At 35.6% G+C, this 18,370-nt stretch overlaps 1 protein-coding gene across 4 annotated transcripts in view; it reads right to left on the bottom strand.

Annotated features, from left to right (window-relative positions):
- RALGAPA1 (Ral GTPase activating protein catalytic subunit alpha 1) overlaps window positions 1–18,370 on the bottom strand; it is a 234,646-nt gene that overhangs the window by 7,079 nt on the left and 209,197 nt on the right. For all 4 annotated transcript variants that reach the window (XM_090270127.1, XM_090270129.1, XM_090270130.1 and 1 more), the window contains one exon: window positions 4,131–4,255. In XM_090270127.1, the coding sequence (XP_090126253.1) occupies window positions 4,131–4,255 (125 nt within the window). The remainder of the gene's footprint in view (window positions 1–4,130; window positions 4,256–18,370) is intronic.

Below are 18,370 nucleotides of genomic sequence, written 5' to 3'. Positions count from 1 at the left end.
TGAGAATACTATTTGTTTCCCATATTTTTATATCTGGCAAAATATATAGGATAATACACAAAATATGAACGTAACATTAAGAAAAAGAATATAGACACAGACTTCCAGCCAAGATGGGGGCGTAGGTAGAGAAGCTTCGCCTCCTTGCACAACCATAAGAAGGATCACAACTAACCTCCAAAACAAACAAACAGCAACAAAAACCCACCAGAACTGCCAGAAAATCAAAGTGCATGGAAGTCTGACAACCAAAGATTTAAAGAAGAAATATTCATGCAGACGGGAAGGAGGTGCTGGGGTGGAGAGGGCGTTGCGATGGTGAGGCGGCAATAGCAAGGCTGCAGCTGCGGCCTGTGGGACGAGCGGTCCCGAATTCCTGAGTGGCAGATAAAAGCCAGGAGGGATACCTGGGGCGTGATCCCAGCCCCAGGCTGGAACGCGCAGCTCATGGTTCCAGCGCTGGGAAAATAAAGCCTCATAGCTCTGGCTGTGAAAACTGGTAGGGGTTGAGGTGGCATTAGAAAGTGCTGGTCTCTCAGGAGAGTCTGTTTAGAGGCCCCCCATGGTCCTAGAACGTCTGCAAACCCACCCACTCTGGGAACCAGCACCAGGGCAACAGCTAGAGGGGTGCCAGTCGCATACAGGAAGTAATTGAAGTGACTAGAAAAGAGAAGAGTTACGAGCAAGGGACATTGTTCCCTCTCTGACCCCTCCCCCCCACAGAGCACCACAAAGAGATGATATGGGATGGGTCATCACATACTGATGAATACTTAAGGCTCTGCCCCTTACAACATAACAGGTAGGGCAGCTAGGGAGGCTGTCAAATTGAGGAGACAAAGAAGTATGGCCCAAATGAAAGAACAGATCAAAACTCCAGAAAAAGAAATAAGTGAAACAGAGATAGCCAACTTATCAGATGCAGAGTTCAAAACGCTGGTTATTAGGATGCGCAGAGAAATGACTGAGTATGGCAAATGCATAAGGGAAGAAATAAAGTGAAATAAAAAAAAAAATCACATAGAACCAATAGTGAAGGGAAAGAAGCCAGGGTTCAAACCAATGAACTGGAACATAAGGAAGAAGTAAACAGTCAACAGTAGAGAATGAAGAAACAAGAATTAAAACCAAAACCAAAAAAATAAAAACAAAACGCAGAGAGAATAAGAAGACCCTGGGACATCTCCAAATGTGCCAACCTCCGAATCATAGAGATGCCAGAAGGACAAGAGGAAGATACTGAAAACTTATCTGAAAAAATAATGAAAGAAAACTTCCCTAATTTGGTGAACGAAATAGGCATCCAAGTCCAAGAAGCACAGAGTCCCAAATAAGTTGGATCCAAAGAGGACCTCACCAAAACACATTATAATTACAATGCCAAAGGTTAAAGATAGAGAATCTTAAAAGTAGCAAGAGAAAAGCAGAGAGTTATCTACAAAGGAGTTCCCATAAGACTATCAGCTGACTTCTCAAAAGAAACTTTGCAGGTAAGAAGGGACTGACAAGAAGTATTCAAAGTGATGAAAAGCAAGGACAAAGATTACTCTATCCAGCAAAGCTATCACTTAGAATGGAAGGGCAGATGAACTGCTTCCCAGACAAGGTAAAGATAAAGGAGTTCATTATCACCAAGCCATTATTATATGAAATGTTAAAGGAACTTATTTAAGAAAAAGAAGATTAAAACTATGAACATTAAAATGACAACAATCTCACAGCTATCAATAACTGAATCTAACAAATAAAAACAAAATCCAACAAAGCAAACCAGAATAGGAACAGAATCATAGGTATGAGGATCATTTGGAGGGTTATCAGCTGGGAGGGGGAAGGGGGAGAAATGGGGAAATAGTGAAGGAATTAAGAAGCATAATTGTTTGGTACAAAATAGACAGGGGGATGTTAAGAATAGTATAGGAAATGGAGAAGCCAAATAATTTACATGCATGACCCATGGACATAAACTAACGGGGGAGGGATAGCTGGAGGGAATGGTGGTACCGGTCAGAGGGGCAGAGGGAGGCAGAAGGGGAATATACTGGGACGATTGTAACAGCATAATCAATAAAATATACTTGAAAAAAATATAGTGATACTTAAGACACCTGAAAAGAAAAAGAAAAAAGAGGAATCTGAAGGACTCCAGCTGGTAAATACCGTAACACTAAAATTGATACCCTTTATAGACTTAAGGGGAGAAGTTAGTCTGAAAGTAGTCCAATTATCAATATTTTTCAGTTGTGAAACTTATAGCTTGACTATGATACACAAAAGTATTACTGATATCTACTTTAATAATGTAGTCTATCAGATATTATCTATTATTAAAAATGACATTTCCAGGTATAATTAACTAGTTTTTATTTTATTGTTCATTAATGTAATCTATTGTCTTTCTTCACCACGTTCCTTTATGACAAACTGAGTAATTTTAGATAAAAGTGAATCTTATACTTTTAAATCTCTCTTTCAAAAGATTCAACCCAGTCATAATATAATTTTCTCACTGCTAAGCCTCTTATATTAATCAAAAGGGCTCTAAGTTTTTAGGTAAAATTATTTTATAATGGCCGATTAAAGGGTGACATAAATGGAAACTTAAATTTCAATAACTAAACCTCAATTGAGAATTACAGTAATTTTTTTTTCAAATAAATTGGACAAGGAGTACTGTGCTTTTTTAAACTTATTTAATATAAAGAAAACATAAAATATAAAGAGAATTTGAAGGTGTACTATAATGAACTTCAAGTATATTATATTCTCTTTTCCTGTTTCCTCTGAACACCATAAAAATAGCGGCCTTTTTTTTTTTTTTTAAATCCTCAATCAAGGACATTTTTTCATTACTTTTAGAGAGAGGAAAGAAGAGAGAGTGAAACACCGATGTAAGAGAGAAACACTGACTGGTTGCCTCCCGCACGTGACTGAGTGGGGATCTTATTCCCTTACTGGGGATTGAATCTGCAACCTAGGTATGTGCCCTGACCAGGAATCAAACCCTTAACCTTTTGGTTACAGGATGATACTCCAACCAACTGAGCCACACTGGCCAGGGCAGAATAGTCATCTTTGTATTTCAGGTGCCTAGTACAGTGCAAGGCACATACCAGAATAACCATTTGATGAGTTAAGATAGCCAATAACAATGCAACACATTATAAAATACAAAGACATACCATTTCAGTTCAGTAGTACTACTTTCTCATGCTGAGAAACAAAGAAGGTTAATACAACAAGGTGTAACTAATTTCACCCAAGGGTTTTATTATTAGTTATTTTTATCCCAGAACCAGTGTTAGTGTTTCATGCAGACTTGGGTTAGTAAATATAATTCTGGAAAAAACTTAGTGACAACTTCTGAAATGTTTAGTATGAACCAGGGCAGTGTTAAGTTTGCTTATTGTTTGGTTACAAGCTTAGTGCTTGCTAATTTTTAAAAAAGGAAATAGGGAAAGAACAAAATGTTTTGGTTGACACTTTGTCTTACCTTCAGATAAACAGAACTGATATTTAATGATCTAAAGAGGGAAAATAAAATAAATGAAACAATCATAAGGAGTGCAAAGTATTACAGAATAGGAAGGCCATGAGTCATTTATTTTCTTAATGATTTCTTCAGAATTAGTTAACAGTAAAAATGCAGTACCCTCTTATAATCTTAATATTATAAAATAATTCATTGTTTTAAGTACTTAAAAATCTAGACCATTTAACTTTATTGGTAAAATTAGAGATAAGGCAATATTCTTGGCCATAAAATTTGGTCCTCTGAAGCCGACAGTGTGCATGCTCAATTTGTGTTTCTTCTGCAGGTAATTCCTTCAGCAATGGTTTCAGGAAACACAATAGTTGCCGTCAATCAGCTCAGATAAAACATGGCACAGGTACTTCTATGAAGACTGCTGACTTTCAAAGAAACTCCATTTAGGTAAAAGAAAGTATATAAATCAAATTTATAGGCCAGATTCAACTATTAAATAATGATGAAAAATTTATATTTCAGTGTTGAAATTGAAATTTTACTCAAGCAAGTATTCCATTATTTTAAGAGTTTTTAGACCAAAAGGGTATTGCATTTCAAGTTCAAATAATGACAAGTAACTAATACTTGCTTTTAACCTTACCAGCATCAGATGGTAAATGATGGTAGGGAGCCGGAGAAAAAACCTGTGCTGCAAAATCTTCAAATGTCGTTGGTTCTAAATGGTGCTGGACAATTGTTTGCAGGTATCGTGCTCTCTCCTCATAGCTGATTTCCTTCCGTTAAGGATGAAGTTAAATGCAGCTTACATTGGAAAGAACAGATCTCATCAAAAAGGACTACTGTGATTGCTAAGCCATTAGATCTTGATAAATATAATTATTCATTAACTGTTCTTGCATATATTAAAAGCATGGCTTTTTTAAGAGTTAAAAATATGCTGTTAAAAGTTTACACTTTAGGATACCACTATAAATGGCAGCTTAAGAGAGAGACATTTATTAGAAAATAATTATAACACTAAACTGTTGGAAGAAAGTTAAGTTTACCTGAGAAAGGATTCAACTGCTATTAGGTCAGTCTAGGCTCATCTTATCTTTTTAATCAGCTTCAATTCAGATCTGCATATTTACTCTGAAAAGCCACACAGTATAAATATCATACTGCTTAAAATACTATGTCTGAAATTCTATATTCCTCATTTGTAAGGATGTATTGTGAAAAATTCCTGCATATCTTCCTTGTTTTCTAAAATCTCTGCATTTCCCCAACAATTGTTCTCATTTTGAATGAAGACTGCTGTTGCTATAATCCTCAAATAACTCCATGTGGCTAAGATAAATACGTAGTTGAATCTGTATGTCAGGAAAAAATACCTAGTCAATTATAACACTGAAACAAGCAGGAATATTTGCAAAGAGACCACAGGACTCCTAAATACTGTCTAACAAAGCATCTACAGGGCACTGACACTGACAGAAAAATACTGTACTTCCCTTTCACCACATTTTCTTCTCTGATATTATTGACAGGCAACCAGTACTTTGAAGTGTTGTTGCTTTTGAACAACCCACTCCAGGCTTCCTGTTTCAGCAGGCCTGATTGTGCTGTTAGCACAGAGAGGGCGAGAAAGAGAGAGAATATTTCTGTTGTTCACGAAAGCAACTATGGAAATGGCTGTCAAAATGTAGAGCAGCAGGCAGCAACATACAATTATCAGGAAAAACTCACATGCTGATTTCGTGTCCTATAGTTCCTGAACTGAGAAATCAGTTAACCTTTCTTCTACAACTTTAAAAAGTTTTCCTGCTGTACTCAATATGCTATGTTGATAGGCTTTACATAAGACATTTAAGTAAGCATAAAGAATAATAACAATTTGCCTATTGGTTGTTTATTTTCACCGATTTTCCAAAACTCATTTAAAATATTTTCTCCTTAAAATTATTTATTGTTTAAAAAATATGCAATTCAATTACTGTAGTTCTACAATTCTAGAAATTATAGCCCAAGTCTACAACTAAGACCAAGAAAAAAACATTGGGAAAGATAATTTAAAATGCTAATTCAGTGGGAGATACCACAGCCAGTTACATTTATAAAAGGTTATCAAGGAGAGAAAAAAAGAGCATAAGAGGAAAAGTAGGACTATATTCAATAGGTACTTGACTTAGGCTGTGATATCTTTTGCCATCTAAATGGCTTGAGTACTCTTTTGCATTACGATTTATTTTATGCATTGAAATAATCTGAATTCCAATTCCCTGCCATCCATTATTTTCAATTCTATACACTGAGGTTAAACTTCAAAAGAATTTTACTTCTGAAATGGGCAGCAATAGGACAAGATGGTATATTAAAATGATCACTGGTATTTTATGGAAGAATCACATAGACATTTTTTGAGTGTTACCATTGGAAAGGAATATAGCACACTTTTAAAAGTGGGTATATGGTTATAAATGGAAAAGGATGAAACTGATGGTTCAATCTAAATAATACCACATATCTCACAACTTGTTGGAAAGTACTTTTTTCATTGGGGGAGATTCACAGCTGCCGAATTTTCTGCAGTTAATAGAGTCCTTTGATTCACAGCAGTGCCCCTTGTACAAAAAATACTGGCCTTTGTGTATTACCAGAAACTAATTTTCTATTTGGCTGAAAAGGGAAAAATGGGGTTATTGCTTCTCCCTCCTACAGAGCTTTTCATTATGCCTGATGCACTCAACTTCTAAGCTCTTCTGAGAAAAAAAATAACTGAAGAGGCAAGAGGTAGAAAAATGAGCTTGTTAGCACATTAGAAGTGAAGTATCTTGGTGGGCCCTAGAAATTCCCAGTGGTGTGTTAACTTATCACTCTATGCATGCTGGCACTGATAGTCTCCCAATTGATCACTCTCTTTTCGCACCAAAGGTGCTGCCAGGAAGCAAAGGCTGAAGGCCCACAGGAGAACAGTCTGCTATCAAAACAAGCTGTTTTTAAAAGTCTGCTTGAATGGGTAAAATGCTTCATGAAAAGTAGGGTGGAGACACCTACCTGCTTTTAAAATGCTCTACTTTCAGAAGGCCTATAAATGAAATATTTTACTTTATCTTATTATATTTAGAGTTTACACAAAAATTAGGCAGAAAGAAAGCAAATGTTAATATTTCTAAAGCAGGGAGGATATTTCCAACATAGTAAAATTTATAAAGCAAGAAATGACTATCTAGATAAAATACATTTTAGAGTGTTAATTCTACTTCATTATACAAAAGAAGATTTATAAAATTCTGAAGAAACCCGAATATAAAACTATACAAACTAAAATTTCCAGGTACAATGTATTCATTTATATAAGGACACAGAATGTATTTAATAAAATTACAAAATATCTTCATTAGTGAAAACGATGCTTTCTAAAAGAATTTTTAAAGAGTGAAACAATCATTAATGGTTGAATTTAAATGAAAAAACTACAGCACTTATAACAAACTAGGCAGGCTAATGTCTGGAGTGTTCTTTTTGGGGGGTTATCTTCAGAAAATACTGCTAGTTTAGAAAATAATTATAGTCTACAGTAACTCACCTTCTAAAAATTCTTTATATTTCCAAAGTTTGATGTGGCCAAATAAACATCGAGATCAAAACAAACCAATCTATAGTAGTTACATATTTCCCCCTTTTTACTTTGGAAAACAAAGTATTAAGGAGATTTAATGATCTCAGAATACTTAAACCACAGTCCTAAGTCCACAAGTAATGTGCGTTCTATGACTGAGAAAATGATAAAGGCCCAAACACCGCTGTTAGCATCTGCAATGGTAAGCACAATCCAAAGTGGTTAATTCGGTATCTCCTATAATAGGTTAGACAAAGTTAGACACTTATTCCTTAAAAGGCAGCTCTCTAGGGAAGAGATATTAGTACCTATAAATTGAGTGGCATACAGAAACTTGAGGGGTAGCAACAACATAATAGCTCAAGCTATATCCCTAATGTGAGTGCGTGCTGCCATTGGCATTGAAATTTTAAAAAATGAAACAGGTGAGATGATAAAAAGGTAATGGTAAACTAACAAATTCAGAGTAAAATTTAAAGTACAAGTCTAAGTTAAATTTAAAAGCTTTTTACTGTAAATTTAAAACTACCCAAGCCAAAACTAGCTAATAAAAAGCCATTTGATGAGGGAGACTTTTAGCTGGTAGGAATCTGTAATACAAAACTAGCCAATCAAAACAAATAACACACAGGTGCGGCAATCACAGCACTATAATTATCCACTAATCCTCCTTCCTTCTACTTTCCGCAAAAGCAGAAAAGGGGGGAAGGACTATTCTAAAAATAATAAAGGGAACCAAACATTTTCTATAGTATAGTTAACTTAATCTGCACTTCATAATATTAAGTTAACATTACTATTTTAAGTAACTACTATTGATTTTAAACTTATACGTATATGAAATCATTTACAGTCCTCTGTCACTGTGTCAAGACCAGTTGTCAAGAAATTGGGGTTCAGTTTCAGCCCAGTCCTGGAAAAAGGGCACGAATTCTCTGTGCCACAGTTTATCTGTACGTTAAATGGGAATACCACCACCTGCTCCTATTTATGTCACAGGGACATTGAAGATAAAGGATATAAATACAGGGTAACCCAGAAGTTCCTCTACATCTGTGCTGAAAATAGTTTATTTTGTCCTTAGGGTCAAGCCTTTATAAACAGCAGGTGCTGTCTCCATGAGGACAATTTCCAACATCAGTTTAAAAAACACCTATACTGCGATTCCCAGTCAGGGCACATGACTAGGTTGCACGCCAGGTCCCCAGTTGGGGACGTGTGAGAGGCAACCGCACATTGATGTTTCTCTCCCTCTCTTTCTCCTTTCCCCTCTCTCTAAAAACAGATAAATAAAATAAAATAAAAAATAAAAATAAAATAAAGTAACCTTGTTAAAAACCAAATTAATTCATTAATAAAAAAAAAACACCACCTATACCGACGTGCAAGAACTCTTTGATAATATTCTTGTTTGTAGTATGAACAGAGGGACTTTTGAGTTATTTGGATGAGAGGAGACTGATTTCTCATGAGAAAAAAAGACAATATAAAAAAGATACTATAGAAGGTTACGTAGTACCACATTTTTCGATTTTACTAATGAACAGATAAAAGATAGATTTGGCTTTAAAGAAGCATAACCTTTCATGTTCCACAATAAATTTCTTGATAATAGAATGTAATTTTGAACTGTTTTTACTGTCAGAAAAGGCAAAACTTCAAGTTTTGTTGTGATCACTACTTCCTTGGCACACCCAGTAGGATGTACAAACATTTAGCTCGAATGTAACTTGTGGGTACTTCCAATCAAGATGGTGGAATAGATAAACTCTGTGCTCAACTCCTCCCAGGACCACATGAAAATTACAACTAAATTATAGAATAACCATCTACTGAGAACCACCTGAAAACTAGCTGAATAGAAACCCAATAACCAAGAATATAAAGCAGCAGCTGCGATGATACTTGCAGGAGGGGTGGAGACACAAAGGGCAGGTCCAACGTAATTAAGAATCAGGATAGGGATCTTGGATACAGAGAGGTCCCACCTGAGAAGTGAGGGGTCCCAGCCCTACACCTGGCTCCCCAGCCTAGTGCTGAAAAGAGGAGTCCCCATAACATCTGGCTTTGAGGGATTGCCTCTGAATAAAATGAAGGGCTTCTGGAATCCCAGGCGTTCCCTTAAGGAGCCACACAAGGACTCAATTGCTCACAAACTCACTCACTCTGGCCTCCAGTGTGAAGGCTGGAGTGGCAGGGGTCAGGGAGTTTCCTCTAGGGATAAAGTGCTGGCAGGCACCACTGCTCCTTTGTTGAACCCTCCCCACACCCAGCCCTCAGGAGCAGGTGGGTACCAAATAATGGGGTTAACACTTTGCCAAACCCTGGTGATCTGAGATTCCACTCCACCCAACTCTCCAGCCCCCAGAGCTGCTTCCAGGAGCTATTCCACAAAACCCAAACAAGCAGCAGTTGGCCTCAGCCTGCCCCATACATTTTTGCTATGCGGCCCTAAACCTGGCACAAGTGGTGACAGGTCTCAACTTGCACTGTAACTCCCACCAAGTAGGACAAAGCCTGGCATAAACTTCAGCCGGTGTTGTATGGAACGTAGCTTGAACTAAGTGGGTTCCAGCACAAGAGGTGGCTGGTCTCAGCGCATGTCGTGGTACCCACCAAAGGATCCCAAGCCTGGCACTAGTGGCAGCTGGACTCAGTTTGCAGCATAGCCTCTCCCAATTCAAGCTCAGCACAAGTGGTTACCAATTGCTGATCAGGTTAGTAGCACCCACTAGGTGGCCCCATGCTGAGCACAAACATCAGCTGACCTTGGCCTGAACTGCAGCACTTCCCAAGAGCCTCTAGAACTAACACACCTGGTGGACAGCTTCAAACCACAACAGTTGAGCACCACCCAATCAGTTCCACAAACAACATACCTGAAGGGCAGGCTTGGGTGGCACCAGAGCACCACCACTAAGGCAACTCCTGCTCTGTGGGGTTAGCTCTCACACAGCAGCTTGTCCATTGTGGTCACTGCCAGCCCTCGGAGCCTGCCAGACTGAGGGTCAATCCCGCCACCAATGTGCCAGAAGCAATCAAGGCTCATCAACAGGAGGGCCCACAACTACCCACACAAGGGACACTCCTAGAGCTTCTGGCTACGGTGAACAGGAAAATCGCACCACTGGGCCTCACAATACACCTATGACATGAGGCCACTCTGCCAAGACAGGGAGATATAGCAGATCTACCTAATACATAGAAACAAACAGGGAGTCGGTCAAAGAAACATGGCCCAAATGAAAGAACAGGACAAATCTCCAGAAAAAGAACTCAACAAAATAGAGACAAGCGATCTACCAGATACAGAGTGCAAAACATTGGTTATAAGGATGCTGAATAAACTTGGTAGAGGAAAACACTGACAATTAGAACCTCTGTGACCACATCAAGTGTAATATCATTCATGTCATAGAAATAGCAGGAGAAGAGAGAGAAAAAGAGGGTGAGAACCTATATGAAGATATAATGACTGAAACCTTCCTAACGGGGTGAAGGAAATAGACATAGACGCACACCCAACACACCGTAATTAAAATGCCAGAGGTAAAGACAAAGAGTGAATCTTAAAAGCATCAAAAATCAAGAAAAAAGCAGCTAGTTCCATATGAGGGAGCTCCTGTAAGATTATAAACTGATTTTTTAACAGAAGCTTTGCATGCCAGAAGGGAGTGGCAAGGAATATTCAAAATGATGGAAAGCAAGGACCTACAACTAAGATTACTTTGCCCAGCAAAACTATCATTCGACTGAAGAAATGATAAAAGTTTCCTAGACCAAAAAAAAAAAAAAAAAAAAAAAGAGAGAGAGAGAGGAGTTCACCATTAAGGTAGTATTATAACAAAAGTTAAAGGGACTTCTTTAAGTATAATAGGAAAAAAATAAGATAAAATACATAAATAAGAAAATAAAGGAAAGAAAAAATATTCTCTCTGACAAAGGCAAACACTTAGAAAACGTGGAGAGGGTTAGTAAAAATGGTAGTTTAGAATGTGTGTGGACTTAACCATCAACTTAAAGTATACTGCTATATACATAACTTGGTAATATATGAAGCACATGGTAACCACAAACTAAAAATCTACATGATATATACAAGAAACACAGAGAAAGGCATCCAAACATGACACTACATAAAAGCATCAACATACAAGAGGATATATCACATAAACAAAATGAATAAAAATCATATCACATCAATAGAGGCAGAAAAAGCATCTGACAAAATCCAGCACCCATTTATAATAAAAAATCTCAGCAAAGTGGGAATACAGGAAACATATCTGAACATAGTAAAGGCCACATATGAAAAATTCACAGCTAACATCATACTCAAAGGGAAAAGCTACAAGTGTTTTCCTTAAGATCAGGAAAAAGACAAGGATGTCCACTTTCACCACTTTCATTCAACATACTATTGGAAGTCCTAGCCACAGCAATCAGACAAGAAAACAAAATAAAAAAACATACAAATTTGAAAGGAAGAAGTAAAACTGTCATTGTTTTCAGATGACATGGTTCTATAATAGAGAACTCTATATATTCTACCAAAAAAAAAAACAAAACAAAAAAAAAACAAAACCCTACTGGAAATGACAGATAAATTCATAAAGTGACAGGATACTAAATAAATATCCAGAAATTGGATGCATTTCTATACACCAATAATAAACTCAGAAAAACAATCCCACTTACAATTACATCAAATAAAGTAGCACACCTATGAATGTATTTAACCAAGGAAAAAAAAGACCTGTACTTGGAAAATTGTAAGACACTGATGAAAGAAACTAAAGATACAAATAAATGGAAGGATATAATGATCTCTCAACATTACTTCCAGAAAACTTAGGAAAATCAGCAAAATGTTTGTTTAGCAATAAGCCCTTGCCCCAATGGAAAATACAACTAGAGATTTGCTTGGAAAAACAAAGCTGCTGACTGGTAGAGTTGGGATTAGAACCATAATCATTTAATAGTTCAATGATCTTTCTACATCCAATCTCAATGCTCTGGGTTTTGTATGAAGAAAGAAAAAAAAAAATGAGGTATTTTAGTTAGCTCAAAAAATGACCAACATGATGACTACTAGCTTAAATTCTAAGATTCAGATCTTGTGGAAACTGTTTGTTTATATACTAAAATATCTCCTTGGTTTGCTCTAAAATAAAAATGAGAAAAGAAGCAAACAATACATTTGGCTTTTTAGTTTTAAAAGGTCTTGAAATATCTTCAAACATGCTGAGGCAGTATCATTACACAGGATCTTGAAAAAATAATGAAAAAAATAAGAGTTTTATTGAGATACAGAATATGTATAGAAATACATGTCAAGGATTTCCTGGCTGCCATTTATCAGTAGTAAAGTGGCAAATTTTCCTGAAATATACAGAGCAATTAAGTATCCCATGGACTAATGTGTACTACGCATTTGTAAGATGAAAGTAACTATACTGCTATTCTTGATGAATTAATATTCACATTTATTTCCTCTAGTAGCTAATTTCTTCAAGAAACATGCTGTCTAGTTCATATGCAATAAAAATAAAATTCCCCTAAATAAATAGCATGAATCTTGGTATAGTGTTTATTTGTACTATGTTAATAGAAATTCTTTGGAAGTCTGCAACAGGTTATGCCAAAATTATTGTGTATAATTTTTATGATGTCTTATTTTATTAATGAAATTCTTTAGTAGTTGATACTATCTGCACCATGAAGGAAAAGCTGTGATTTGTCAGAACAAACAAATCTGGGCTTTAATTCATCCTTTTCAACCATACTGCCAAGTCTATATTGTTTTCACTGCGTCTCAATTAGGAGACAGGCAGGACACCTGGTACTTCTTTATCTAAGTCCCATGGGCTGCCAGATGACTCAAAATCCATAACAGGTGCTAAGGCAGTATGAGGACAGTCCCATTATTGAAAGCTGGAGTTGAATAAAATTTGAACCATATATAATTGCTCATAAATCACTCAATTACTAAATGAAAAATTAATAAGTTGATAAAAGCCCAATTCTACCAAAGTTCATGAAAACACATTTTAAAATAGTATATTAATCTTAAATAAATAGGATTAAAAACTTAAACTTACCAAAAGGTTCTAAAAATAGCTCTTGATGAAATAATCCAATAACCACTGGTTTCTAAAAAGCACTAACATGATTATTAAAAGTATCAATTTTACTTTCATGATATTTGTATGAAGCAAAACATCTAAAAGAAAATTAAGTTACTGGATTTCAAATTTAAGGAAATTAAAATTATGGATGCTCATTCTTGATGAGATCTACTTGAAATATTTTCAATAATAATGAGACTTTCATAGTCAACAGAGAACTGCTTCAGAATCATTAATATTAAAGTTTAAAAAACATGGAGGGGGAGACTAGAAACAATCACTTTTGTGTTGTTCCTTTTGGGAACAAAAATTTCAGTATACTCAGGTTAGGGAAATGAATATATGTATTTGAATTAAATACTAAACTTGGGCTCTGTTAGAAGATTGCAAAAAGGAGAAAAGTAACTAAATAGGTGAAATTTTACAGTGTACAATTACTTAACTGTTATCTCTACCTAAATGTGCACTAACTTAATTAAGATTTTGTTTAAATGCTAAAATTATCAGGAGTACAAAAAAAAGTGATTTATTATCATGGTAAGTAGTTACAAAGTATAGCAAACTGTCACTTAAGACTGTGACATAGAACCTATGATAAACAGTATACTGGCTTAAACTAATGCACTATATGCCTCCAGGGAATGATAGGCTTAGAGACTGGACTTTAACATCAAAATCTACCCATTAATCTTGACTCAAATATAATCTCTTCTGCAGTAAAAGGAAGAATGGGCATTCAATGAATTATTGTTTTTGAAATATTGCACTGATGCCCATTTACTAAAATCATTTAAGAGGACATGAGGAGATGGAATACTAGTAAATTTTATAGACTGGTACAGATTTACAAAATGTGCATCTCATTTCCCCTTAACTTAGCAAGAGAATATCATTTTTAGAAATTTATAGATTAAAAAAGTTCTCTTAATATATCTTCCTTTAATTTGTTGAAAGGACATGTTTTATAGATTATAATATTGCAATATAATTTAGTCAAGTTAAAATGAAAAACATCACCTATGGATGAGGATGCTGGGGGCTAAAATAGGCTTTATTTATTTTTTTAATGTTGTAGATTATTGTTTCTTTGCATCTGAACCACCAACTACTTGATTAGACTAAGTAGAAAAAATGGAAAGGCCAAGAGAAGTGTTTATTACAGATATCGAGGCATATAATGCTTCATAAAAAGGAAAAAAAAACCCTCACATTTTCAAAGATATCCAAAACAGAACTAAATAAGAAATAGATAACCATGATGACTGAAGATAGTTATGTTACTTATTTAAATGATAAATCCAGTATTTAACTTTAAGATTTGATGACTAGTTTACCTTTGGTGCATTATTTTAGCACTTGCAATTGTTACACATATTAATTCACATTTCTATATTAAAATTGTTCACATATATTCATGTAATATATGGAAATTCTAAAAAGCAGAGCGTAAAGAAAATTATGCCAAATTTGTCTTTAACCTTACCTGATATATGAATTTTGGTGGTTTTAACCCACATTTCCTTATTTTGAATTTTTATAAAGATTAAGAAATATACATTTTTTTTTCCATCCAAACACAGTATCATAAAGCAACACTGACTTCTGCTCTGCTATAATGTGGTGGGAAGAAAATAGATAATGACATGTTAATGAGGAATTACTACAAGTGGTTGCTTAAATGTATTTATTTGCTTTCTTTTTGATAGTAGGTATGTGCTAAATAAAAGTCAATACTCTATCAAGAGAGTAAGTAAATGTAGAAACATCAGTTCTGCAACAGCTATGTATGCTCCTCTTTTCTGAACAGCAATTAGTAAAGCAACCCCTTCCCCTCCTCCCTAGTGCTGTCAAGCTGTTCAGAGCAGTTTGCAACTCGACAATGGTACCATTGTGAATGCTCTCTGGGCTTCCTTCCCACAGAGAGTTAAATGGGCAGTTCCTGCTGCCCATGATTGGTGTCCAGTGAAATAATACTCAAGAGCCAGGTTTTATCAGCTTCACGCCAAAGAAGTGAAGCCAGGGAACCCAAGCCTTCATATCATACTGGACCATATGCCAACCCTGATGGCCCCAAAGGTTTATCACTAAGAATCAGGATCCATGATGTCCCTTGTGAAATTTCACTTCACATACCTTATGTGAAATGCAAAGCTTCACTAAAAACCGAACCTTCTTTACAATCGGCATGAACAGATGGATGGTAACAGTGGTTTGGCAAGCAAAAGTTAAGATTTAAATAGGTTGTATTCTAGTGTTCGAGAGGAAAAGCGGAAGAAAATGGGGGAGATTTGTGATGCAGAGTTTAATTTTAATTCCATTACTGAGTTATTAAAAATTCAATAGCAAAAGTCCTTATGTTTACTAAAAGGAAAAGAATGGATTAAAAGCACTGCAATTCCTATGTCAAACAAGGTTAAAGAATGATTTCAGCTTTACATTCTTCATTCTTTGCTCTGAAACCCCCAAATAGCATCTGAATCCACTGCTGCTTTTATATTTAAACAAAGACTAGAATAAAACTTGCACACTGTGTGGTAGGTGTGATGAATAATAATGTGAGCATACCAGTGCACCTCATCACTGATACCAAAACATAAGGGCTTAAAGGAGAAAAAAATCCCTGTTCTAGCACAGGTGAGAAGTTGATAAAGACAGAAGTAGAGAAACTTCAAATTTTGTTGCTTTTAGGGAAGAGTCTGTCCATCACCTGATCAGAGTTCTCTATCTTCCTTCCAGTATAGCATGATATGACCCCCCCTGTCCAGATGGGCGCATGTGAACAAGACTGTCACACTGAATTCGACAAAAGAGAAGAGAGGGTGGTAGTGCTCTCCTTTCCTGTGACGTTTTTGCCATGAAACCAATGTCCTATCACACTAAAGTAAAAATACTTAATTTATCAATAATGTATAAAAGTATAATAGTGTGTAAAAGCAAAATAATGTATAAAAGCAGTGTGTAAAAGCACAATTATGTATGAAAGTAATGTAATAGGAAAAAGTATAAAGAAGGATTGTTATGCAGAAATGAAGAGTCTATCGTGAAACTTAAGAATTATGAAAATCTCAAACTGTCTTTTAAAATAGCAAATATGTGTAAAGATGATGAGACATTTAGAAACCTTCTTAGTCTCATTAAGAAAAATAACACTAGCTATTACTGTTATTAGCCTAGTAATTCCTGTACAACTAATTATTATAGAGAATTTATTTAAACGCTAATTTAATATACTTATTTTGGAAAGGATTTACTAGAAGAGGAAAATAATACATTCAAATTGTTCTGTTACTCAACAGGTCAAAATTATATAAAAGCAGAAGGAATGGTCAGGTTAGACACTGGATGCTGTATTATTGGCGGTAACATTAGAAAACCAAGTTTATATTGGCTTTCTTTCTGCTTGACTACATCATTTGGTTTTGACCTACTTCCTGGTATCATCTGCTACTATTCTTCCCTTGGTTGTATTTCACTCAGCCTTGTATTTCTTGACCATGTCACACTTCTATCCCTCCATGCCCATTTCCTACCCTTGAAAAGCTCTTCCCTTGCCTGCTGAAGTCCAGTACACATTTGAGGTAATTAGCAGGACTACCTACCTCAGTAAAGCCATTTGTAATTTCTCCTCTCCCCTCACTATCTTCTCGCACTTTAATAAAAAATTAATCACCTTTACCATCCTACTTTGTAGTATCAATATTGCTGGACTCTGATCAGAGTGTAGTTCAATCACTGATTCATTCATTCATTCATTTGTTCTTCATTCATGGGGCTCTCTCTCTCTCCTGCACCAGAATGTAAGTGCCTTGAAAGCAGTGACTGTGATAGTCACTTTTATTCTCACAGGACCTCCCACATAGCAGTCAATAAATATTGGTGAATAAGTGAGGAGATCAAAAATTAGTCACTTTTTTGGGAGTGAAGAAATGTAGCCTTTAAAAAAATACTTAAATTTGACATAAGTGCACTGAGTTCTTGGTAGAGAATAAAAACTTAAAATATCTCTAGAATTAACACAATGATAATAGAAACAGAAGTTGATCACATACTAAAGTCCTTTTTGTGAGATCCCATAGTTAAATATAAGAAAAGTAATTACTATTAGTCCATATTAGTAAAACTTTCAAAGATATCATTGCTAGAGAACATTAAGAGACAATGTTATTTTCAGACATACTGGTTTCAATTCTATAGAGAAAACTTTCTTCATTATTATCAAAAATTTATTACATATCAGAGAAATTTTTATTTATTGCTTTTACATCTTTTTTAAAGGACACAGGCAGATTGGTTAGACCCAAACTAACATCTTTTATGCAATAAAATATTCCCACAATGATTTTAAGGAAGCCTCTAAAATACCAATAACATCATCAACAGACATATACTGCCATTCCTCAAAAGGAATAGCTGAACAAGTTAAAATTGATGTTGCAAAGAATGTATTAGAGTCACAATAGAAGGGTTGCACATCCAGGGCCCCAGTTTAAATAGTGCTTTGTGTGCATACACAGACTATAAGGTTTGGCAGCAAAACTGAGGCCAATGGGTTGTTTAATCACAAGCTTTTCAGCAACAAATTCTTCAAGAGCAAAGCCCATGTCTTTAACACAGGAGACATAAACGCTACCATTATAGAGCAGATTATTAGGTAATTAAGAATGTTTGTCTGCTCTTAAGTCCTCATAAAATGATTAATATCAAAGGCACAAGTGCTGCAAACATTTCTAAGGCCACAAAACTGGATCGCTTAGTTGGTGAGATATTTTATTTTAAAAATTATCTTCTCTTACTTTGAAGCATAAATGACCATAATCATAGGTCTTAAACAGTATTTGACAAATAGTGAATTTGTCCATGAAGTTTAAGACTTTCATTTAGAAAATATGTAGAACAAATACTGAAAGATATTGAGAGCTCCTGATGCTGTAGATGGTGCAAAAGTACAAGAAATAAAATTGAGATTCTGGCGAAGACGGAGGCACAGACAGACACGTTGTGTCTCCTTCCACAATTAAGGAATACAATTACCTCAAAACTAGAGACAACCAGAAGTTCCAGAAAATAGAGCTGCATGGAAGTCCAACAAACAAAGATATAAAGAAGAAATACTCATCCAGACAGGTAAGAGGGCAGAGCTGGGGCGGAGAG

Source organism: Furipterus horrens, unplaced genomic scaffold (assembly GCF_987537825.1).
Source record: "Furipterus horrens unplaced genomic scaffold, mFurHor1.1.pri manual_scaffold_3, whole genome shotgun sequence".
NCBI lineage: Eukaryota > Metazoa > Chordata > Mammalia > Chiroptera > Furipteridae > Furipterus > Furipterus horrens.
The sequence above is the reverse complement of the archived record's forward strand: the minus strand, read 5'-3'. Positions and strand labels throughout refer to the sequence as shown.